Genomic DNA, 24,733 nt, shown 5'->3' with positions numbered 1-24,733 from the left:
GTGCACCAGGAGCTGGTCAGAGCGGCTGATACCACACAGATCAAATAATGGGGTACCTGACACTTTTCACTCTTCAACTTGTTCAAACACTTCCACTTTCACAAGAAGGTAGGCAGAGAAGCTAAAGTCACAATTCAAGTGGGACTGAAGGGCAAAGCTCTCAAGCTTCCTGAAACTGCCCCTTTTAGTAGCCGTATGACCTTGGACAAGTGACTTCTCTCAGCCTCAGTTTCCACATCTGTAAGATGGGGGAAATAGCATGTTATAGGCCTTCCAGGATTTCTACAAGAATTCCATGAGATAATTCCTGACAAGTAGCTGTCACATGAAAAGTACTCAATGAACATGAGGTGTATTATTAGCAGCAGCAGCACTGCTCCTACTACCACCCCCTTTCTCTCTCTTTTCAGTCCACACGTATTACTAAGTATACACAACAGGTCTTGTAGAAGAAGTCAGAAATGTGAGTAAAAAGACACAATCCCTCTGTTCAAGGATGCTCTGGCCTGTGGGACAAACAAGCCCAAAGGATCTGAGAGAAGCCATCTGCGAGGTGTTACCAGATGTCAGGAAACTCAGAGGAGGGAGACCTGATGTCTGTCAATGGAGGCTTCCTAGCCGCAACGGACTCTTGAAGGACTGCGGCAGGTGGGTGGCAATTGACCGGGAGGAGTTTACGGACAGAGAAGACTCATGCAAAGGCTCAGTTACAAGAGTGTGGTATCTGTATCAAGGAAAATGTCTGTGGTCCAGAGTGGCAGGAACAGGATGGCAGTTGGGGAGGGGAAAGGATGGGTGGGCAGCGAGGGGATGAAGGAGATGGCAGGAAATGAAGAAGTGAGGCTAGGCAAGTCGATCATTTTTTAGCTTCTCAAATGCAAAAGGAGAGCCCACGATGCACCATGCTCTGTGGTAGGCAAAGGGGATACATAGTATAGAAGAAAAACAAGACCTGTGTCTCCACATAGTGTACAAGAAAGACAAGGCTTGTGTCTCCACAGAGCAGACCCTCCAACGCGAGACCGTGGAGGGAGGACCTTGTGTGTCACGCGGGTGGCATGGGGATATGATGTTGTGAACTGTATTTGTCACAGATGAACATGGCAACATCTCCCATGCCACGTGCAAGGTGACCTTGCCATCCTCCCACTGGGAGGCGGGATCTCTACACCTTCCTCTTGAATCTGGAGGGCCTGTGACTGCTTTGACCAATACAGTATGGCAGAAGGGACAGTCTCTGCCTTCCAAGGCTAGATGATAAAAGGTGAGGCAGCTTCTGTGTTGTTCACTGTATCCCTTGCCCTTGAGCCCTGAGCTCTATGTAAGAAGTTTGCCAATCCCAAGGAAGCCAAGCTATGTGGAGAGGCTGCGGCCATCCTAATCTTCAAATCATCCCAGCCCGGGGGTGAGATGTGGTAGTGAACAAGCTTTGGAATGACTCTAGCCTTCAGTTGTCAAGTCATTGCTGGCCCTGGTGTTTTCCAACTAGAGGCTCCAGACATGGCGGGCCAGACACAAGCCATCTCCCTCATACCTTGTCCCAATTCCTGGTGCAGAGACCCCGTGAACATAATGAAATAGTGGTTTCCAGAAGCCAAACTATGGAGTCATTTGTTGAGACAGTAACTAAAACACAGAGTTTACCCAGCAGACAGTGAGGAGCTATTGAGGAGTGTAAGCAGAGAATATAATCAGATTTGTGCTCTAGGAAGATCCCTCTCACCGATATGTGGAATGGATTTGTTGGACAGGAATTGAGATCAGAGGAAAGGAAATTAGTGAAAGGATAAATTGTCATCTGGGTGAGAAATACGAGAAGCAAAATGAGAGAAAAACCATAGTAAGAGATACTCAAGAGATGGAATCCATCAAACTCAGTGACTGCTACTCCATGAACAAGTGAACGGAAGAGTCTATGATTCTGGGTTCTGGGTATAGGGAATAAATGAATGGTGGAAACACAGAAGAAAAACAGGTCTTGGGGAAGAAGAGCAGTTACATTTCAGACACGTGTACACAGCTTTAGTGAAAGTCCTGAAATGAGTGGCTGAACTCATGCCCTGACATCAGGCTGTCCAAGTTTGAGTCCCAGCTCCCCAACTCACCACCTCTGTGATTTTGGGCAAGTTACCAGTGCCCCCCAAAATCCCTGTGTCCCCATCAGGAAAATGGTAAGAGGAGTTCCTAGAACATAGAGATTAAAGTAGAATGAGGCTGGGTGTGGTGGCTCGTGACTGTAATTCCAGCATTTTGGGAGGCTGAGGCAGGAGGATTGCTTGAGGCTAGGAATTTGAGACCAGCCTGGATAACACAGCAAGAAACCATCTCTACAAAAAAATTTTTTTTTTAAAGTTAGCTGCTGGGTGCGGTGGCTCACATCTGTAATCCTAGCACTTTGGGAGGCTGAAATGGCAGATTTCCTGTGCTCAGGAGCTCAAGGCCAGCCTGGGCAACATGGTGAAACCCCTTCTCTACTAAAAATACACACACATACACAAATTAGCTGGGCATGGCGGTGTGCACCTTTAGTCCCAGCTACTAGGGAGGCTGAGGTAGAAGAATTGCTTAAACCCAGGAGGCTGAGGTTGCAGTGAGCCAAGATCGCACCACTGCACTCCAGCATGGGGGATAGAGCGAGACTCTGCCTCCATTAAAAAAAAGAAATTAGCTGGGTGTGGTGGTACATGCCTATAGTCATAGCTACTCAAGAGGCTGAGGCAGGAGGATGGCTTGAGCCTAGGAGTTTGAGGTTTCGGTGAGCTATGATCGTGCCACTGCACTCCAACTTGCACAACAGAGCTCTTAGGATCCTGTGTCATAAAAAAAAAATTGAAGATGAAAAGAGATAATGTACATAAAGTGCAGTGCCTGGCATTAAACGTGCTCAATAAACAGTAGCTCGTCATGTTAATATTAAGATGGTCATTATTATTAACTGTTATATATACTTGGTCAGAGGCTAGGCAGGTTCTTTGTACCCTTAAGGCCTGGCTATAGGGCATTAACTGAAAACTGTTCCCAAGGAGCCTCACATACAAATCTGGTGCATGGTTTAGTCAACTGTAAAGTCCATGTCAGCTTCTAAAATAGCTATACCAGCTTGCAAAGGAGGGAGAAAATCCAGTCTGTTAGCTGTCCTCAATCTCTGTCACTCTCCCTCTCTCTCAACTCAATGGTTGAGTGGTTTTAATTAACAACTCCCACAGAGTAAGGCAAAAGTCACTCGATTAATAAAGCTCTAACTTGCCATGCGCGATTCTGAGGTCTCAGGGTGGCGCTGAGCTTGTAATTGTGGGTTTTGTTTGGGTTTGCTGTGGGTGAGGGGCTGAGGGAGTAGAATTTCCTTAGAGAAATTTGGGTATCACATCTAGAAACCGTAGGTGATTGAAATACCCACTTTCAAGAGATTTAACAACAGGAAGCCACACTGCGGTAAGGCGCTTCGGTAAATCACCGTGCAGAATTGGCTCTTGATCTGAACTTTCCTGCCTCTGAGCACCTCATCGGTTTTCATTTCCAGCACACACAGAACCAGTTTCACCCTCATTCACTTTCTGCATAAGCACTGGGGAATGTTGACACAAGTGTTTCTCATGCTACAGTAAAGACCTGTGACATTTAATTGAAATTAAACACATAATATTGCTTTCGAGGCAAAGACAAGTATCTGCCTCTGCCCGTGCCAAGCCTCCATGGTCCTTGCACAAGCATTCTCCAACTATTAAGTTCCTACCTAATTCACTCCCCTTCTGTGCCTTACCCTCCTAAATGTCACCTTCAGGTCCCTTCATAGCTCCTTCAAATGGCACCGGGAGTATCCAGGGCTTCTGACGTTCAGACGGCGCACACTCTTCCTTTTTGGTCTTGCCTTCCATATATTCAGATATTCAGATAGTGGGGTCTAGCTATAGTGAACTGCCAGCCTATAGGGTGCTTGGGAGCCCGAGCTTTGAATCAGCCTGGCTGAATGCTTGCTTCCACCAGTTACTCTCTGTGTGGTCCAGCCAAGTAACTTCACCTCTCAGAGCTTCAGTCCCCTCGATTGTAAAACAGGGACGAGAAGTCTCTATTGCAAAGAACCAGTGGAAAGAGTAAGTGAGACAAAGCGTGTAAAGAGCTCAACACAGTGCCCAGCACACAATAAAGTTTCCAAAGCAGTTACCGAGTATGAATTACAGTGCCACCATGGCAGGACCAGCAGAAACTCACGGGTTAGCAGGCGCTGCTGAGTCCTCTGTGGCCTTTCGCCTTCTCTACAGAGACACCACCACATTTATTTCGTCCTATGTTTCTGACAACTTGAGTTGACTTCACCCTTTAAACTTCACTGCTCAAGTATGCCAGATTTCTAATTTTGAAACAGATGACTGGACGATTACAAGCACAAAGCTCTGGGAAAGGGATACAGGACTCCAGTGATGAAGCAGAGATAACCACAGACCCTGTCTCCCGCCGTTCCTAAGATCAAGAAGTGAATGTGGGCTTGATTTATAGGCGGAAGGCTCTAGAGACAAACTTGGTGCCTCTCCTTAGGCTTGGAATCTTATTTCACTTTTGGGTCCCAAAAATCATCAGCTCTGTGGAGGTGTCCATGCCAGTGTGTCTGTCTCACTCTGCAGTTATTTGAGGATTAAGAGGAAAGGTCAAAACCTCCATTTCTCAGGGAGATTTCTTACCAAGACCTGGGGGACGCAGGAAGGGATGCAATGATTCTTCCGAGGCATGCAAAGAGTCTTGATTTGTGGTCGGCTCCCAGGCAGGGTGCATTAGCCTTGAGCCCTTGCAGATGTTTATTCAAGCTGATGTGTTGCTCCCTTTGACCCTGGGCCACAGGTAAGCTGCCGCCTCCCTCAGATGACTCATTCCTACTGATCATCTGGCAAGGCCTGCTTACAGGCTGAGATGGCTGGTTTTACGTGTCAACTTGGCTGGGCCACAATACCCAGATATTTGGTCAAACACTAGAGTCCAGATATGGTTGCAAAGGAATATTTTAGATGAGGTCGACAGCTAAATCAGCAGACTTTGGGTAAAGCAGATCATCCTCCATAATGTAGGTGGGTCTCATCTAATCCGCTGAAGGTTTTGAAAGACTGATGTCCTCTAAGCAAGAGAGGATTCTACCTCCAGATTGCCTTTAGACTTGAGCCGCAACACTGACTCTTCCCTGAGTCTCTCAGCCTATTGGCCTGGGTCTCTCAGCCAACAGGCAGGCCAACAGGCTGAGAGACCCAGGGAGGAGTCGATGTTGCAGCTCAAGTCTAAAGGAAGTCTAAAGGTAGAATCCCCTCAGCCTGCAACAAGGGCACCTGAAGATTTTGGACTTGCTCAATGACATGACCAATTCCTGAAAATCACTCTCTCTCCACACACATACACTCAAACCCACACACACCTACACACACCCTATTGGTTTTCTTTCTCTGGAGAGCCTTGACTAATTCACAGACCAACTCTGATCCAGCCAGGAGCCACTTGGCCACTGTGCTCGAGAATAAGATGTTGTACCACTTTCATCTTAGTAAATGTCCTAAATAAAAGACTGAAAAGGCAAACAGATGTAATAACTGCAACAGAGTTAAAGGAACCACCATGCTACCTGTGCCAAACACTTTACAAACACCATCTCCTCTACTCCTCCTCACACACCCGAGAGGTGCACTACAGTTCAACACCTGGGAAACAGAGGCTCAGGAAAGGAAGTACTGTCCCTATGGTCACAGCGGCCAGTCAAGAAATGTGAAGTCGGGTCTTCCGCCTCCAACTCTAAGGTTTCTTCCATTGTGCATTTCTTCCAGAACAGCACGATGAGAGGTTCATGAGCTACCAGCAAAGCTTAAGCTTTTTATCTTGATCTGAGCACAGGCACATATGGCCTTCTGTTTTGAGTCTTTCAACATGGGCTGACTGTCTCAGGGCCAAAATACTCCCGACCTCATCCAAATGTTTCTTTTCATATTCACCTCAACTCGAACTTGGTATTCTCCAACCTTCCCATCATAAATCTGTTGAGTCACTCTGTAGCTGCTGGCCCTTGAAAAATAACCAGGAAGGGTATTTTCAACCTGAGTGATCTACATGATTAAAATAAAAATAAATATGGGCCGGGTACAGTGACTTATGTCTATAATCCCAGCACTTTGGGAGGTCAAGGCGGGAGGATTACTTGAGCCCTGGAGTTCAAAACCAGCCTGGGCAACATAGTGAAACACCATTACTATATAAAAAGAAAAAAGAAAAAAAAACATTTAAATTAAAAAAAAGAAAAAGAAATATGGACTGTGTTTTCTAGGTGAGAACTATGCAAATGCTTAGCAGGGAAGAATAGGGGGGCACAGGGACTGTGTGGGCCCTCAGATCTCTGTCTTCCAGGTCTATTTGCATAGCGCTGAGTAGAGAAAGGAGATGCCTGCAGACCACTGCTCTCCAGCAAAGAGGGTGTCCCTGGGCTGGGTATGGTGGCTCACACCTGTAATCCCAGCACTTTGAAAGGCCAAGGCAGGTGGATCAGTTGAGGTCAGGAGGTTGAGACGACCAGCCTGGCCAACATGGTGAAACCCTGTCTCTACTAAAAATACAAAAATTAGCTGGGCATGGTGGTGGGCACCTCTAATCCCAGCTACTCAGGCAGCTGAGACAGGAGAATCACCTGAATGCAGGAGGTGGAGTTTGCAGTGAGCCAAGATGGTGTCATTGCACTCCAGACTGGGCAACAGAGCAAGATTCTGTCTTTAAAAAAAAAAAAAAACAAACAAATAACAACAACAACAACAACAACAACAAAAACAAACAAACAAACAAAAAAACAGAAAAAAAAAGGTGGCCCTAGAGGATTCAGGAAGGCATCAACGATAGCAAAGCAAAAAGAGCTCCAAAGTCACACTGAAATTGCAGGATACAAAGGAAATGTGACAATAAAATGGTAGACCATCTTTTTCAACTCTTCCATGGGCTTAATTAAGTAATGATTACACTCTAGGGTCTTCATTTTCTTTATTAATAAAAACAACATAAAGCCAGAGTGTGGAAGTTATATAAGATACCTAACATACAGAAGAGGTGCCATACATGTTAGCCCCCATAAGCCATCCAGAGCTCCAGAGTGGGAGGGAATATATTTTTCCTGTACATGTAAGCACATTTCACAATGTGTGAGCTCATGGGCCCCCTGGTAAGAACCCTGAATGATCAAAAGTTGGCACAAAGAGTAGAGTATCAAATGGTCCAGCTTTGAGAACAAATCACTGACTCCTCCTCTTCTCCATCATGTCCCAGGGCACAGTCAGGGGCCTGGAACTGACTAGACACTTATTAAATACTTGCCGACTTGACTCAACTAACATGCAGAGTCTTTGGTCATGTTGATTAATAGACTTACAGTAGAATTTCCCTTGGTTAAACACCTGGGCTCGTCTGAGCAATTCCCAAATGCTGACTGTGTTTTGTTGATGCTGCTTACCAATGAAGAGCCCCGGAAGGGCAGGAGATCCGTTCCAACAAAACAGCAGACAGTCCAGATGGTGAAGGGGGAGGAAGGAGCACCTTGCTAAGCCCACTGTGATTAGTCACAGCGGGCTTCTCACGCCCAGCATGGTAGCTGTCGGCTGGAGGGTATCGTGTTCATGCTTCCCACATGAACATCAGTTATGATCTTATCCCTAAGGAGAGGTCTCACTAGTTTCTTACCCACTGGGGTCTGAGGAGGAGTTACGGAGGGGGAGAGCATGAAATAGGTTGAGTACTTTTATCCCGTATCACGCACTGAACTTGGTTATATCAGATTGAATGTAGGAAACATCATCATTATGAGGACAGTTTGGAAGGGTCTTCAATGCCCCAGACACTGGGCCAGCACTTGGCCTGTGTCACCTCATTCAATGGTCACCACAACTCCAGGCATTATTATTCTCATCTGCAGATGAGCACAGTGAGCTTCCCAGAAGGGGAAAGAGAGAACATACAAGGTCCCCACAGGACCTGCTCTAAGTTTCAGATCCACTTCGAAGCCCTCACCTTTTGCCTTTTCATGGTAACATTCAACACCATCTGCTGTTGAGTTAGAATGAACTGTTGATATGCAAGGTGGTCTTCCCCACTGGGTCCTGAGCTTCTCCGGGGGCAAGAACAGGCAGGCTGTGGGACTGGGTTTTCCTAAGGCTCCTGGAATCGTATTCTGCACTCACCTTAAACATTCAGCCGGCCCTGGTCTAGGGGTGGCCTGAAGGCCTGAGGTAATCTTGGGGGATGGGGCGGGTGCTAACCTGCAAGAGGGAAAGCTGGGAAATGACAAAAGGCCCCAAGGACAGACATCAGTTCTTTCCCAGCGGCTGCAAGACAGGCTGGAGCCTGGGAGCCGTGCTTATCTCCTCTGTCTCCTTCGTGCCCCTTGCCTAACTGGCCTCCACGTCAGGCTGAGTTTAATGTAAAAAGCGCCTTTAACCTCACTGTGCATCTGTTCCCCTGGTCTTACTCAGCCCTGTGCCTCTGCTCCGTGGATTCTGTAATAGCGTCTCACCTGAGCCCACTGCCCCCTGACCTCCATCTTGATTCTGCAACCCACCCAGGCACTGGGTCCTTATAATAGCATGCCAATCCTGTATGTCCTCATGCTACTGGTCTGCCTGGGCCCTTGTTTAGCCTGTGAGGCCCAGCTCACATGTCCTCAAGGTGTTACCCCTGCTGCTGGTGTTGACAGTGGTAGGCAATACGGTAGTGAACCCTGCTGAGTGCTTGCCAAGCTCTGGGCTGACAGTATATACACCATGGTCTCACTGAAACCTCACATCAAACCTATGAGGTGGGCACAGTGAAATTAAATAGGTTTGCTCAAGGATACATGGCTAAGAGTGCTGGAACCAGCTCCAGACTACAGGTCAAACTCCACAGCCACCACTTTTCCCACCAACCCCAACTTATAGTAAGGGTCTTTGTGTTCCAACACGAGCTATCACTTCCGCTCTGGCCTCCTTTGCTCACCACTCTTACGCTAACCTACACGGTGCCCTGTTGCATGATCTTCCCATCACAGCGTTAGGATCTTGGTGACCTGGTCTTATCTACTCCCCTTGGCCTCAGTGCTTTCAGCATAGTCTCTGGCAAAACAAGCTCAATAAAGACTTTTTACACGGGATTTTACTGCCTTCTGCTTTGAGCCTTCCCTTGGTAGGCCCAAGGAAAGGTTTCCAGTTTCCAAGGCCATGAAAGCCTGTGCTTTGGAAAGCTATGGGAGGAGGAGGACGTCTGTAAGGGTAGGAGGGCAGGCAGGGAGCAGCCCCTTCGGAGACCTCTTAAGAAGGGCCTGAGACTGACTTCTCCCAGAGCACCCTTTTGTTTCCTTCTTTTTCCTTCCCATAGGACGCAGTGGTGGGAGGGAGGCAGGAAGGGAGTCAAGCCTCAGAGCTAGATAGGAAATTCCCAAGAAATTGAGGCCCAACCCTGATTTCTTGAGAAGACGACACCCATTTTTTTTTCCTCTCTCTTCCCCATAAATGACTAAGCCAGCATTTGCCATTAGGCATCTGTGGCAGTCTGGGCTGCCTGCATCAAAGCTAGACCACACTCATTTCTCCAAGGGGCTGTTCTCCAGTAAATCTCTTTTTAATCCAGGTCTCAGCCTGCAAAGTCTGCTGTCACCAGCAGTGGACAGAGGGGGCATGGGAGTACTGGGGAATTTCTCCTCCTCCGGTGAGCTGGCAGCTCGCTTGTTCTTTCTCCTCTGATGAGACTGCCTACCCAGATGCTGATGAGGGCGAATAGGTTTCCTGTACTCAGTACATCAAGTGGATCCACCTGGATGGAGAAGAGGTGTTCAGTTGATGCTGCCCCAGCCATCAGGGACAACTGATATTGGTAGACACAGCCATCCATCAGCCAAACCACGCATGTCAGAGGACATCACAACCATGCAGGGAAGGCTGTCATTTGTTTTGCAGCACTTGGGGAAATTAGCCTTGCCCTCTGCGTGACTCTGCACTTCCTTACTCTACCTAGAGAGCTGCTCAGGAAAACAGGGGCCGTTGTACTTGCCTGGGATACTAACACCAAGAAAAATACCAGACAGGGAAAAGTATTTGTGATTTCTATGCATTCGTACACTGTTTTTCACTTTTTTTTTTTTTTTTTTCCGAGATGGAGTCTCGCTCTCTCGCCCAGCTTGGAGTGCAGTGGCCCAATCTCGGCTCACTGCAACATCCGCCTCTGGGCTCCAGTGATTCTCCTGTCTCAGTCTCCCGAGTAGCTGGGACTACAGGCACCCACTACCATGCCTGGCTAACGTTTTCGTATTTTTAGTAGAGCTGGGGTTTCACCATGTTGGTCAGGCTGGTCTCGAACTCCTGGCCTCAGGTGATCCACTGGCCTCAGCCTCCCAAAGTGCTGGAATTACAGGTGGGAGCCACTGCACCCAGCAGAATTCATACACTATTAAGAGCTGTCAGCAAGTAGACACTGAGGGAAGCAGAGAGGCACAGAAAGACCCCTAGACTGAATCTGGCCCAGCCCCATCACCAACCTATTGGGCTGTTCTGGGCCTGTACCTTCATCTCAGAGCCTCAATGCATCTTTTAAGTCTGTCTGTGTTAAGAGGAGGGTGGTGCATTAGGGGCAAGTGACGTGCAGTGACATAATGAGAAATGTGTATTTGTCTCTGCTCCTAGTTCCTGGCACAGCGCTCCTAAGTCTCGGGAATTTCTTGATAGGGGTGAGAGGAGCATCTTTTGTTATTCATAGCAAACCCCTTTCAAACATACCTGGGCTCATGCTACTGAGGTGACTCTTGGAGGGTAAGAGCGGGTTGTGAAACAAACCAACCATGTAATTAGAGCACTGGACCTTTCAGCCCTGCCCTCTGATCTCCAAGACAGTAAGGCGGGTTGGAGATAGACTTCATCGCTAATAGCCAATGATTTAACTAGTCATGCCTACATAATAGAGTCTCCATAAAAACATTCAACTGTGGGGCTCTGAGAGCATCCAGGCTGGTGGACACACGGGGGTGCTGGGATGGTGGCATTCATGGAGAGGGCATGGAAGCTCCATACCACCCCGTAGACTTGCCCTATGCACCTTTTCATCTGGCCGTTTATTTGTATTCTTTACCATATGCTTTATTACATACCAGCCACAGTAAATAAAAGTGTTTCCCTGAGTTCTGAGAGCCACTCTAGCAAATTACTGAATGTGAGGGAGGTCATGGGAACTCCCGATTTGCAGCCAAGTTGGACAGAAGTGTGGGTAACCTTGAGACCTAGGATTTATGATTGGCATCTGGAGAGAGAGAGAGAGAGAGAGAGAGAGAGAGAGAGAGAGAGAAGGGGGAGTGGGGGGAGAGTGAGTGAGAGAGAGAGAGAGAGAGAGAGTGTGTGTGTGTGTGTGTGTGTGTGAGGGGTGTGGCAATCCTGCAGAACTGAGCCCTTAACCTGTGGGGTCTAGGTTAACTCTAGGTAGATGGTGTCCAAATTGAATTACAGGACACTCAGCTGGTGTAAGAGAATTGGTTGGTGTGGGGAAAGCAACCCATGCATCTGGTGTCCGAGTGTTGTGAAGATTGGCTCCAAGCCTGACAGATGGGTCTGTCCACACAGCTGAGTCTTTAGCTTTCCTTGACAGCTCAGTCTTCCTAATCCCACTGAGAATGGCTCACTAGCCTGCTGGCAATCTGAACTTCTCAAGCCTTCCAAGAGCGCCAAAAGCCAAGATCATATCAGTGGGATTGGCCTAGAGAAACAAGAAACTATCCTTTCCAGATCTCAGAGATGCCTGCCTCACCCTGCTGGAACCTGGCTTGAATCAGTGCCTTTTAGGACAGCCTCTCCTGAATTCATTTATTTTGGCTCCAGGGTGCTTTAGGCTGTAAGAAGTTCTCTGGCTTTATCTCCTATCACTCTGCCAGGAACAACAGCCTATCAAGGTCACTCCAGGTCTGGTCTGGAGAGATTCACCAGATAAGAAAGAGCCTTTCATGCTATTAATCTACCCCCTTTGACTCAGGGTGCTGCCTGTTATGTTCTGTGCTGACTTGGTGAGAACCACTTCACACATTTGTCCCATAATGTCAGTATAGGAAGGAAGAGATGAACAGGGGCATGCCTGTCATTCACCAGTCCACACGGCAGGCAAATGGCCCCTGTTCTCTCTTTATCTTGTACTGTCATGTGAAGCTCACAGGGGCAGAGGCAGTTCAAAATGACAGGGCCCAGAAGAAGGAAGCCAGGTGGCTGGGTCCTCAACCTCAGTGGGGCTACAATAACAGGCACAAAGTCATTTAGAGGAATATGATTGGTCTTGCTATTTTAAAGGTTAGCTGTAGCATTCATTTGACAAGTTTTTTCTTCTTTTCGTTTTTCTTTTTTTTTTTTTGAGACAAGGTCTTGCTCTGTCACCCAAGTTGGAGTACAATGGTGCAATCACAGCTCACTGCAGCCTCAACCTTCTGACTCAAGTGACTCTGCCACCTCAGCTGGGACCACAGGAACATGCCACCATGAACAGCTTTTAAATTTTTTGTAGTGATAGGTCTCACTATGCTGCATAGGCTGGTCTTGAACTCCTCGGCTCAAATGATCCTCCCATCTCAGCCTCCCGTAATGCTGGGATTACAGATGTGACTCACTGTGCCCAGGCAGCAAATATTTATCGACTACTTACTATGGAACAGGCAGGTACTGTGCCAGTCAATGAAGATACAGGAGCATTCAAGACTGATTTGACCTTAACCTTTAGAACTTGTAACAGGTTTGGGTTTTGTCCTTCCTGTTATAAACATACACACACACACACACACACACACACACACACGTATACACATGCACGTACAGACACTAATAAACCAATTCTGATGTAGTGCTACCACTGGTATTACAGATACAGCAGGTATCAAGGAAGCATACAGAAAAGTCACTGCCTCTGCTTGGATGAGAAGACACGACCTGACAGGCAATAAAGGAAAAGATACAGGGTATCATACATGCAAATGATGCATGACAGCACAAAGCACTCTCTTAGGAACAAATAATACAAACAAAAATAAAGTACAACAACTATCCATATAGCATTTGCATTGTATATTATAGGTAATCTAGAGATGATTTAAAGTACGTAAGAGGTTGTACATAGGTTATACGCAAACACTATGCCATTTTACATGCAAAACTTGAACATCCACAGATTTTGGTATTTTCTGGGGGTCCTGAAATGAATCCCTCATGGACACTGAGGGATGCCTTTAATTCAGCATGAGTGAGTTCCTCAATTTCTGAAGAATGGAGTCTCCCATCAGGCATCTGTGCCCGTATTTGTTGATGAAGTAATTCCTGCCACCGAAGAGGGAAGACTGCAGCCCCTGAAAAGCTACTGTGGAAGACCAAATGCTTACACCCTGTTTTCTCTCCACACTAGGCTACTGATCAGCCTCATTCTCCAAAGCCAACATCCTTAGCCCTAAATATCACCAGCCAGGAGCTTTAAACCAACACAGCGACTGAGACCACAGCATCACATCCTCTATCAGCCACTAGATGGACACCACAGGCTAAGCTGGCTTCTCCAAGTGCTCTGTAAATAGAACCACTGGGCTTCATAGTGTGTGGTAGCAAGTTATGTAAGCATAAGGTCCTGTCAGGGTAGACATCAAGAAGAGACCATTCTCAAAATATTAAATACCTGGTATGTCCCAGTCTCTACAGTTAGAAAAATAATAGCACCATCTACCTGCTAGGAACTCCAAGTTTAGTGAAGAAAGACACACACACACACACACACACACACACACACACACATTTCTTGTACATCTCAGATTCTTGCCTGTTCTTTTCAAGTTCCATCTCAAGCATTCAGAGGTTAAGAACTTGTTCCAGTTCACTTGGCAGAGCCAGGATTAAATCTCAAGTCTGTTTGCCTTTTAAGACTCCTTCTTCAATACCATCCAGTGCCTGTCAGACACTTCCCATGCAAAGTGAAAGGCATACACATAGGGTAGGTGTGAACCAAGGCTACCAGAAACTACCAGAAACACATGACACAGAGCTAACTCTGACTGGGACATCAGAGGGGAGATGTTTTCTTCAGGATTAGTCAGTCAGATGGGCATGAGGGGAAAGGAATTCCAGGAAGAAAGCAGCATGTCCCAAGAAGCAGGGCTTTGCAAATGCAGGAACCAGCCTTTGGTGGTGGCAGGTAGCCTAGAGCAGTGGGAAGTCTGGAGTGTGTGAAGGGAAATGTGGCTGGGGTAAGTCAGGGAGGGCAGATGAGGCAAAGGCCATTAAGAGCCTCCACATTCAGTGAAGGCATCCAGATCTGTTCCCACAGGCAACGGGAAGCCATTAAAGTTCTGAGAGGTAGAAACTTCTGATGTTAAATTTAAAGGGTCATTTTTTTTTCCCGTAAAGGGATATGTATTTATATTTTGGAACATTATACAACTCAGTGCCTCCTTTGAAAAGAAGAAAAAGTCCTTTCAAACATATGGACGTGGGCTCTGTCCCTTTAATTTTATTCTGTACCATATGGCACTTTGAATTTTTAGAATACGAGTAGAGGATTGACTTCACAGATCAAAACTTAGTAAGAGAAATCTCATCTGTTATTTTAATTTCGTTCTCACTACAGCCAATGCCCAATTTATCAGCCCAATAAAAGGAACGGGTGAGATCAGATAACTTGTAAAGTACTTAGACATGCCTAGTATATACCAGGCACAATATAAGGATTTGATACACACACACACACACACGGAGTCAAAAGGCATTTACCCCTTAATTTCTTAGGTAAATTCCATGGTCATAAAGTAATTTCAGCCCTACCATAGGGAGAATTGACGGCTACACACAGGTGCGCATGTGCATACCAGTACAGAAAATTCACCAGAGGCATCAAAAAAAAAAACAGCTGTGACACCAAGCTGAGGTACAGCGTCACACTGAAAACAGAGGTCTTAGGTTTTTGGAAACCAGAATTTACTTCCATATCAGATTTTCTTTTCTTTTCTTTTTTTTTTTTTTTTTTTGAGACGGAGTTTTTGCTCTTGTTACCCAGGCTGGAGTACAATGGCGCGATCTCGGCTCACCGCAATCTCCGCCTCCTGGGTTCAGGCAATTCTCCTGCCTCAGCCTCCTGAGTAGCTGGGATTAGAGGCACGCGCCACCATGCCCAGCTAATTTTTGTATTTTTAGTAGAGACAGGGTTTCACCATGTTGACCAGGATGGTCTTGATCTCTTGACCTCGTGATCCACCCACCTCGGCCTCCCAAAGTGCTGGGATTACAGGCTTGAGCCACTGCGCCCGGCCCATATCAGATTTTCTAAATAAACTTGTTATACGCCTTCACAAGAACTTTCCTCAAAGAGCCTCTGTACGGATTGATATATTCCTCATACACCAAGGCTGTGTTTCTACTAAGCCAAATAAACATCTGGACAAAAACTTTAATCATTTCATTGTTTCGAAACGCCTGGATGTTTGAGGGTAATAAGACATCTAGACTCTGACTGGGATTTTGGTCTTTATCAGATACAACTGCAAAGAGAAATCCATCTGAAGCTTCAAAAACCATATTACTTGTAGTGCTTCGAAGCTCAGGGAAGTCAAATGACATGTCTAACATCACAGAGCTGGCAGGAGGTTGGGTAGGGTTTAAGCCCTGGTCTGTCTGATATGATATTCAAGCCTATATTCCTTCCACTACATCCACTGCCTCAACAATGCCTTATTTAGAAAATTCTGAAGCACAGAATAACTAGCCTTTCAGTATTTACAACCTTGCCAGTTTATATGAAGAAAATGATATGAGTAGAAAAGACATGAAGTGTTTTGCCCTGAACTCTGCATGTAGACACAAACTGGTAACATTGCCTTAAAGCAGAAATTCACACGCATTTCCACAGAGTGGAGGCAGCTTAACAAGTGTTCTGGAATGCTACAATTAAAGAGCATTAGATGCCATCTGGGCTACCTCTCCTGATGCTGAGGGTAAATTTCTACATTAAAAGGAACAGAAAGAAAACCAGACCAAAGTTCTCCAGTTTCAGTAATTGGGTGCTTTGCTTACATTTCTGAACTTTTTATCTACACTTGCTCTAAGTGCTATCGCATATGTTAAAACGTAAGCTTGGCAAAGCTGGAACTGAAATGTAAACATTGGTGCTTTTAAGCAAAGGTAAAGTCTCTGGTTTGGATGGTTAAAGAAACCAGGAGTTTCTTACTTGGCTAGCACTAAGCTTCAGGTTAGAGTGTTTCAATGTCTCCACCTTGTGGACATAATCAACACTACATCAAAATAAATTCACTGGCCATCTTTGTAGAATTAAAAGACTGGTTTGACAATAAAATAAACTCTATTATAGGGCACAAAAACCTCAAAACAAGCCAGAAATTTTTTGGTAGTATCTGAAAATTGGAATTGATAATGATAAATCTGAGTCCATGCTAGATACTGAAAGTCTTCTAAACAGTAATACAAAGATTAAATTACAGGCAATTCGGTTGTAGTAATAGATGTATGCTATCGTTTTTCATGTTTAGGGAAAACTAGAAAAAAGTGATGCTCTAAGTTGACCAGATCATTTAATTTCTCAGTCCATTAACTGCCCCAGCCACTCCAGGTAGCTGAAATGTGTTGTATTCTAAGGTGTTGGGGCTCAAAAACACTACAAAGTAAAGGCTCCAGAAGCAAAAGTTTTTCTCTCACCTTCTCCTGCCCTCCGGTCTCTCAATCCTATTTCCCCTGAGGTCAGCCACAGAAACTAGAATCCCTCTGCCCCAAGGCGGGCCATAGAAATCAGAACCCTTTTTTCCCAAAGCCAGCCATAAAACCTACAAATTACTCTAATTTTCCCTCTTCCTTTCTGTGTGAAGCTGGCCACAAATAAATTATCTGGCCCACCTTGTTTGATTGTAGAAACTCCATTACAGAGAGGGCTCTGCCCCACACCTAGGAGGCAGAAATGCTGCTCAGAAGGACCAAGAAGAATCTAGACAGACAGGCCTTGCTGGGTTTCCCCACTCCATCTATTAGCAGTAGATTTTGCCCAATCATATTTCTACACAGCTGCCCATACTCTGTAGAACCTAAGCATAAAATTGGACGATTTCCCCTGTATCTTTGGGTATTCATTCTGAAGGCTCCTGTGCGTATACATTAAGTAAATTTATATGTCCTTTCTCCAATAAATCTGCCTTTTGTGAGTTTTCAGTGAACCTTCAGAGGGTGAAAAGGAAATTTTCCCTTTGCCCCTACAAAAGGTTTGACGGCTCCTGTTTCCAAAGATTTCACTACCCAAGATAGTTTTAAAAGTGACAGGCTGAAAACCAAAGCACCTCCAGGCCTCTGCTTTTAATTAAATAAAAGAACTGAGGTAGAATTGAGGAAAATTACATTAATTTTGAAATAAACTCTAGTAGTTATACTATTTCAATACAGCAATAAAATGTTGGCAAGATGAAACACGACTACCCTTAAGGGAAATCAGCTCTGGAGCCACTAGCCCTGGGCTCTGCCCCTAATAGGTGCGAGCCCTTGGGCAAGTAATTTAACCTTCCTGGACTTCACTTTGCTCATCTATAAAATGGGGATTACGACATTATCTACCTCAAACGACTGCTGTGGAGACAGAACAAGAGAGTATAAAGCACCTAGCACTGCATTTGGCTTACAGGAGAGTTTAGCTATTATGTAAATTATAAAAATACTGACTCACCCATCGGGTTCTTGATCATTATTTTCACGGAAATGAGTGGCACAATTATTAGTTCTGCTTTTCCTTATCTGTAACTTTAATAGCTAGAACATCCAAGGTGGAATAGATCTTGGAGAACTTCTGGGCAAGTCACATTAACAGATGAAGGAAGAAGTCTCAGGCAAGTGAAATAACTCACTGCACCCTAAGTCTGCACGGTGATCTGAGAGGGGTGCACAAACAAGATGCCAGCCGGGCCTCGTGCTGTAGTCATGGCAGGCTCCATCTGAAAGGTCCCTTAGACATCATCTCATCACTCCACTTCACTTCACAGATGAGCGCTTAGAGGAACAGGGAGGCTGGGTTTGTTCACTCATTCACTGATTCACTTGTTGATTGATTTTGCAATATTTATGAGCTCCTATTATACACAACACACTGGGGACTCTGCGGTGAACGAGCAAGGCAAGTCCTGGCTTTACGGTGCTTATTGCTGCAAGTCGGAGGGGGCCGGGGGCAATAAAGGATCAACACATAATCAGGCTCATTTCAAATAGCAATACGCTTCCAAAGCAGCCTGCTAGAGTCGTGGAGATGCCTAGGGCAGGAGGCAGGACACACACCTACCTCTAATTGCATGGTCAAGGAGGTGTCAGCTGAGCAGCAAGAAGGACCTACCATGCAAAGCTCTGGGAAGCAGAATCCAGGCTGAGAAACACAGAGTGCAGGCCGTGAGGCACGAAGGAGCTTGACAAGACTGAGGATAGGAAGGGACAGTTGCAGTGGGGAAACAGGCAGGAGAGAAGGAGATGAGATCTAAGAAGCAGGTACAGGCCCAGGGAGGCCTTCTAACCTGCAAGGATTCCGTCCTCACTGCAAGATTTGGTTTAAGGGACTGACATGACATGGTTTGTTCTCAAGTGTCACTTTGGTGCTTGTGAGTTACTGGCCAAGCCTGGACTACCCAAGCCTTCAGACTCACAGCCCAGCAGCGTTTCCCTTCATGACACACAGCCTTTGATATTGACAGCAGAAACTCAGGCGGGCAGTTGACCTCCTCTGGAAGACTCAAATAGAACACTGCAAAAGAGCAGCCAGGTGGCCCCAGGTACTTACCCGCTTGTAATGTCATCGGTCCGGATGTTCTTGCTCAGAACGTCCCCATCGCTCATGTAGCCGGGGGCGTCCATGCTGATGCCTTCCAGGTCCATCTCATCTCCTGCCTTGTCTGAGACGTCCACGTGGCAGACGCTGCTGCCCCGGGAGGCCAGCTGCCTTCTCAGAGGGGCAGAGTACACGTAGCGACCCGACTCAGTGTTGATGAACCGGCTGGCGTTGGCTCGAGGGGGATACCCATTGCCCATCGAGGGGGCATCTCCTGCTTGGAGCCGAGGGCTGGACTGGCCCAATCTCCAGGACAGAGGCGTGGGCCTCGCTGTCAAGCTGAGTATGCTACGGCCACTCATCTCGGTGGTGACATTGGTGTCAAACGTGGTTTCCAATGTGCTAGAAACATAAAACCAACCTGATTAGACTCAAAGGTATCTCGTATTCTTCACAGTTTATATGCTCTTTAATTACTTAGAATTAGGAAATAATCCTCATATACAAAACAGGATAAAACAACCGGCCCCCATGTACCACCTGGTGTGTTTCCTCTGTTCAAAATGAAACAGGAAAGCTGCACACCTACATAACATTCTGAAAAGCCTAGCGGAGACTTGCCCTGCTAAAACACGGTACAAGAAAGGAATTACTCTAATTAAATGACCTCAACTTTAGAATTTTTCCGATCCGGGAAAGAAAATGCCAGAGAATGCTGAACTGATTAGGATGGGGCATGAAAGTTGCTGCTTGCCCATTCATTCTGGGATGTTGCATGACATCCTTCTTTTGCTAAGGACGGGATTCTCCACCCACCAGGAGTTCCTAATACCACATTTTACATCCTCAGCTCCCTCCCAACTGAGCAGTGGAGACAGCCCTAATTTTCTAACCCTCTGAGGTTCATGTCCGCCAGACTTTTGCTTTTCTTATACTTCATCCAAAAATCCTGGAAAGATTGGTAAATGCCTGGGCTTGAGTTCCCTCTTCAATCAAGTTACATGGACCAGAGTCTGCCAAGAGATTGAGCTCATGCTTGATGCCCAAGGATGAACTCAGTCTCTTAGCAGCATCTGTCTTCTCCTGTCTCCACAGCGCTGCAGGTTCTTGCAGCCCGATCAAGACTATCAGCTGCATTTCTACAAGAAAACTAGAATTTCCTCACTGAGCAGAGTGAGTGAGAGTTTTCCCTGCAAAAAAAAAAAAAACCCACTGAAGTCTAATTATCATCCCGCCATGAAACTGCTACGCCAACACTGAGTCAACGTCAGTGACAGTGGTGGAAAGATGGATGTTTCACACCTAATGGCAGAGTCACAAGATCCAATATCTGACTCCCCGTCATTCAGATACCTAAAGGTTTAAGAGGGTACCACCTCCAAACCCTCGAGTTTACTCTCCTCTGAAAGAGCCAACTTGGTCCCTTAAGCTGTTTTTGTTTTCCTCTGATCTTGGAAAGACCCCTTGTTTTGGGCCTCCATCCTACTGGAGATGGAACCCACAGTGGATAACCCCAATCTGCCAAAACTGCTGACAGTGGGACAGCCCTGTGGGTTCCTTGCCGTAGTCACATATCAGAGAAATTGAAATTGGAGAAGCAAAGGAGACTCCCAGGGAGCTCAGTAGGGACAACGAGGACTTTCCTTGATTTCCACAAACTATAAAACCTCCTCCTGCACAAAAAGGACAGCCCAGGGTTGCATCCTTCTCAACTTTTTGTTCAACAATGAAAGCACTTGACAAATGTTTCCAGTGTCATCCTAGATTTCACCTAACTGGACCAGAGTTTAAACACGATCATTAGTTTTTAGAAATATTTCCTTACGTGTTTTATGCATGTGCATGACTAACAACGTTACAGAGGGCTGCACAGTCAGAAGACTGGGTAAGAATTCAAGTTACTCAGTTTGTCACACAGGCCAAATATAGTTCACCTGCTCATTTCAACAGCACCAGATAGTTTTAGAAAATGCAAGTAAAGTGAAATTTAAATAGAGCTGGTCTACAGTGTCCTCTGCTGAATGGATTTAGCAACCTTCTGCTTTTGGGAAAAATCTGTCTATACTAATTTTTGTTTCCTATAACTCTCTTCTGCATGATTTAAGGCATTCTTTGTGAATTCTGGCACGTTTGGAAAGCAAAAGACTATTGATCCATTATAACCAAATCACTTTGCTAGTGGTATGAACAGACACAGGAGAAGTACTGAAAATTAAGATACCAGCTAGTTCAGTAAAGTAATCCATGCTGTAGATACCTGTGTGTAACCTGAGTTCCCCTTAAACTGGACATGGTTTCCTCCAAATTCTGCCGCAGATCAGCGATGTTCTTCACTGTCCGCAGCCGCCGAGCCTCAGGATCTTCCCCTGGAAAGACGAGGGTTAAGAGTAGTTAAATTCTCTGGCCGACTGTAAGCTTCTGAAGAGCAGCATCCATGTCTGCGACCATAACCATGTTCCAGGCTCATCATGTGGCTTGCCATGGGTGCTTAGTAAGGATTTGAGAATGAATGAATGATTGAATGGATGCCCAAAGGAAGTGTGAAGTCCAAGGAGATTCTTCTTTTGGCTGCCTCCTTAAAGGTGAAGTGTAGCGTGTGGGAAGAGCCAAGTGCCTAGTCTGAGATGTAAACACATTTCCCCAGTGTCTCTAACAGAGACATGCTCAGGTTAGGTCTGACCAGGGAGTCACTTTCTGCCCTCCAACCCCAAAAAGAGTGAGGCATTTTGTTTTCTATCAGTGATATATGCAGCTATCTTAGGCCCTACTTTTCAAGCATAGCTTGTGGTAGCTAGAAGATCTGCACTTCTTAATCACATTTTTTTTTTATTTTTTTATTTTTTTTTTTGAGATGGAGTCTTACTCTGTTGTCCAGGCTGGAGCACAGTGGTACGATCTCAGCCCACTGCAACCTCTACCTCCTGGGTTCAGGCAATTCTCCTGCCTCAGCCTCCAGAGTAGCTGGGATTATAGGCGTCTGCCAGCACACCTGGCTAATTTTTTGATTTTTTGTACAAATGGGGTTTTACCATGTTGCCCAGGTGATCTCAAACTCCTGATCTCAGGTGATCTGCCCATCTCAGCCTCCCAAAATGCTGGGATTACAGGTGTGAGCCACCGCACCTGGCCTAATTCCATTTCTTTTAGCCTTACAAAAAGGAGAAGGGCAATAACTACAATAATGATTAACAGAATTAACAGGGCACTAGGCAGCTAAGAAATGTCATAGAATTAGCTTTTCTTCTGAGATAGATAACAACTTTCTTAGGTTGTTCTTGGCATGGTTGTGCCTGGACGCTGGGACAGATATGCCCATGATTTCACGGAGGAGATTTACTTGAAAATGCAAGTGTTTTCAATTCCCTCCTTCCCCCTTTTAACCCAAAGAAATTTGGAAGGCATTTTTCTCTTATCTGAAAAGTGGTCAAACTTGCATTTCCCACCCAATGTTTTAAAATACTTACATACGTATGTGTTTTTAAACAAAAGCAAAGATAAATATCTGTTGTACCTTCCCTTAACGATCTTGGAGGAATGTAATTGCATCTACCTTCTGGACCTTCAGTAAAATCTTTTACTGACAGTTTGGCCACATTTTATGTATATAAGGCTGCTAAAAACATATTGATTCTTAGGTTAGCTCTATAACCTTTAGAAAACATTGATTATGAAGCTAAGTCTAGGCATAGGTTTTCAAATTACCTCAACCACACACACAAAATATAATAAGTATATTTGCTTACTCATCATGCTATTAATGACCTATTTGCTGGTCTTAACCCTCCATTAGAAATTTAACTATTTTATTTTTTTTTAATTTTATTTTATAGAGCAGGCTCTTGCTGTGTTGCTCAGGCTGGAGGGCAGTGCTATGACCCCAACTCAATGCAGCCTCAAACTCCTGGGTTCAACCAATCCTCCCACCTTGGCCTCCCATGTAGCTAGGGCTACAGGCATGTACCGCCATGCGTGGCTAATTTGTTTTCTTTGTAGAGATGGGGTCTTGCTATGTTGTCCAGGCTAGTCTCAAACTCCTGGCCTCAAATGATCTTCTCACCTTGGCCTCCCAAAGTGCTAAGATTACAGGTATAGCCACTGCATCCAGACAGAAAGTCAAAGATCTTTGAGATAGGGATGGTGTCTCACCTTTCCTTTTGATAACCCCCCCACCCCAATTTATAGATGCCTAAGAAAGATTTATTACTCAACACACATTTGGTCAGTGTGGGTTTGTAGGAAAAGCATGGACTTTGCATTTCCACAGATAAATATTTGGAATGTGGCAGTGTTGCTTATTAGTCTCCTGACCTGGACAAGTCACTTATTCTCTCTGGATCTCATTTGTCAAATGGACATAAAATTCCTCTGCTAGAAGGGTTAGTGAGAGAGTCAGAAGACATGGCATATAGCACAAAATGAGTGCTCGGTAACTACGAGTGCCCTGTTTCCCTCTTGTGGGTACTGCTGAGAAGTATTTGCCCCCTTCCAGGGCTCTACACTACATCAGATCCCAAGGGTAATGTAGAAACACGAAACAGTGGCCCACTGACACGCTTAGGTGAGCACATTCTGAACTGCCAATTATGTCTCCCTGGACGATGGCCTGAATGTATAAGATTTACTAACTCATGGCCTGAACACAATAAAAACACCATCGAGCTCTAGTGGAAACAGCAGGGCATGTTCAGCTCATAGATATGGAGAGGTCTTATAAATTTAGTGTCTACCTGTAGTGACCTGGACTTTGCCAAGGACAGCTCTACCTCAAGCTACTAGCCATGACTGGGAGAATGTCACATGGTGAGCAAATATGACGGGGTTTGGAGGACATCAAGGTGTTACACAAGGGCCATGAAAAACAGCCAGGATTTTTACTTGGAAGTAAAGAAGGCTTAAGGGATATGTTACTACATGGAAAAGAATAAAAACTGTCTGGGGCTTCAGAAGGCTGAATTATATTCGGTGACTGGAAATATAAGAATAAAGAACTCCATTAACTGTTGAAGCCATCAACAACAACAACAAAATAAAGGGCTGCCTTAGGAGGGAACAACATTTTATCTAAGAAATATTCGAGCAGAGGCTGAAAGATGAGTCATCAGTAAGCTAAAGAAGGAATTCATGAGCTGGATGATAAGCAGGTGTGTGTCGTTCCTTCAAATTCTATCATCCAAGATGCATTTCTCAACTATAATGCTCTGCACATGACCACACACTGTAGGAAAACTTACCCATTTGCATAAGCAGGGGGAAGAACTAAGTGATTGATTAAATAGTTAAGTAAGTGTCCATTTCTAATTAGTCCTACCATTCACTGTCATTTCAAAGGACTGGCTGTGGGTAAGTTAAATTCAGCCTCATGCTATTTATTATTCAGTGTTTCCATAAAAAAATTCAACATAGTCACACGTGTGATTTCTACTGCTTGAATATAAAGACATGTCACCCTGATAAAGAATTTTCATTAGTGACCAATCCCATTGGATTTGATACCAAAGAGTGCATCGTCAAACACTACTGTTCCCCAAAGCTGACTGACAGCATCTCAGGCTTTCCGAGCTCTGAAGGCCTGGTACAGCGGAGACATGGAGATCAAAAGAAAAATCAGGGGAAGATCACATACTCCAGTCTGTCACTCTGAAATCTAGGTAATATTTGCAATATTCTCTGACTGCTGCTTTTGCTTTTCAAATGTGGATTTTGCTGAGACAACGTTTGACAGAAATCGACACTACTCCCCGGGCCACACATGTGAACCATGCTGGGATCTGAAGCTCTGGCCTTGCTCTTTTGATGTCCGCACATCAGAACGCAGTCTGGAATGTGCGTGGAGACCCGAGAAGCCATCTGAACTCCACACCCTTCTCATTGCTGGTCCTTTTCTTGCGCTATATGCGTACTCATATGCAAGGGAGCTATGAACATTGAAGAGAAGGAAACCAAATCAATCCCAAAGGTG

General features: G+C 45.4%; 1 protein-coding gene across 10 annotated transcripts in view; it reads right to left on the bottom strand.

Moving 5' to 3' along the window:
• The window catches only part of NAV2 (neuron navigator 2), a 768,220-nt gene that overhangs the window by 158,362 nt on the left and 585,125 nt on the right, over positions 1 to 24,733 (bottom strand). For all 10 annotated transcript variants that reach the window (XM_074401233.1, XM_074401231.1, XM_074401234.1 and 7 more), the window contains 2 exons: positions 21,032 to 21,140; positions 18,787 to 19,176 (listed from right to left, as the gene is read on the bottom strand). In XM_074401233.1, the coding sequence (XP_074257334.1) occupies positions 18,787 to 19,176; positions 21,032 to 21,140 (499 nt within the window). The remainder of the gene's footprint in view (positions 1 to 18,786; positions 19,177 to 21,031; positions 21,141 to 24,733) is intronic.

The sequence above is a fragment of the Saimiri boliviensis genome, chromosome 6, assembly GCF_048565385.1.
Source record: "Saimiri boliviensis isolate mSaiBol1 chromosome 6, mSaiBol1.pri, whole genome shotgun sequence".
In the NCBI taxonomy this organism is placed as follows: domain Eukaryota; kingdom Metazoa; phylum Chordata; class Mammalia; order Primates; family Cebidae; genus Saimiri; species Saimiri boliviensis.
This window is presented reverse-complemented; position numbering and strand designations above follow the sequence as displayed.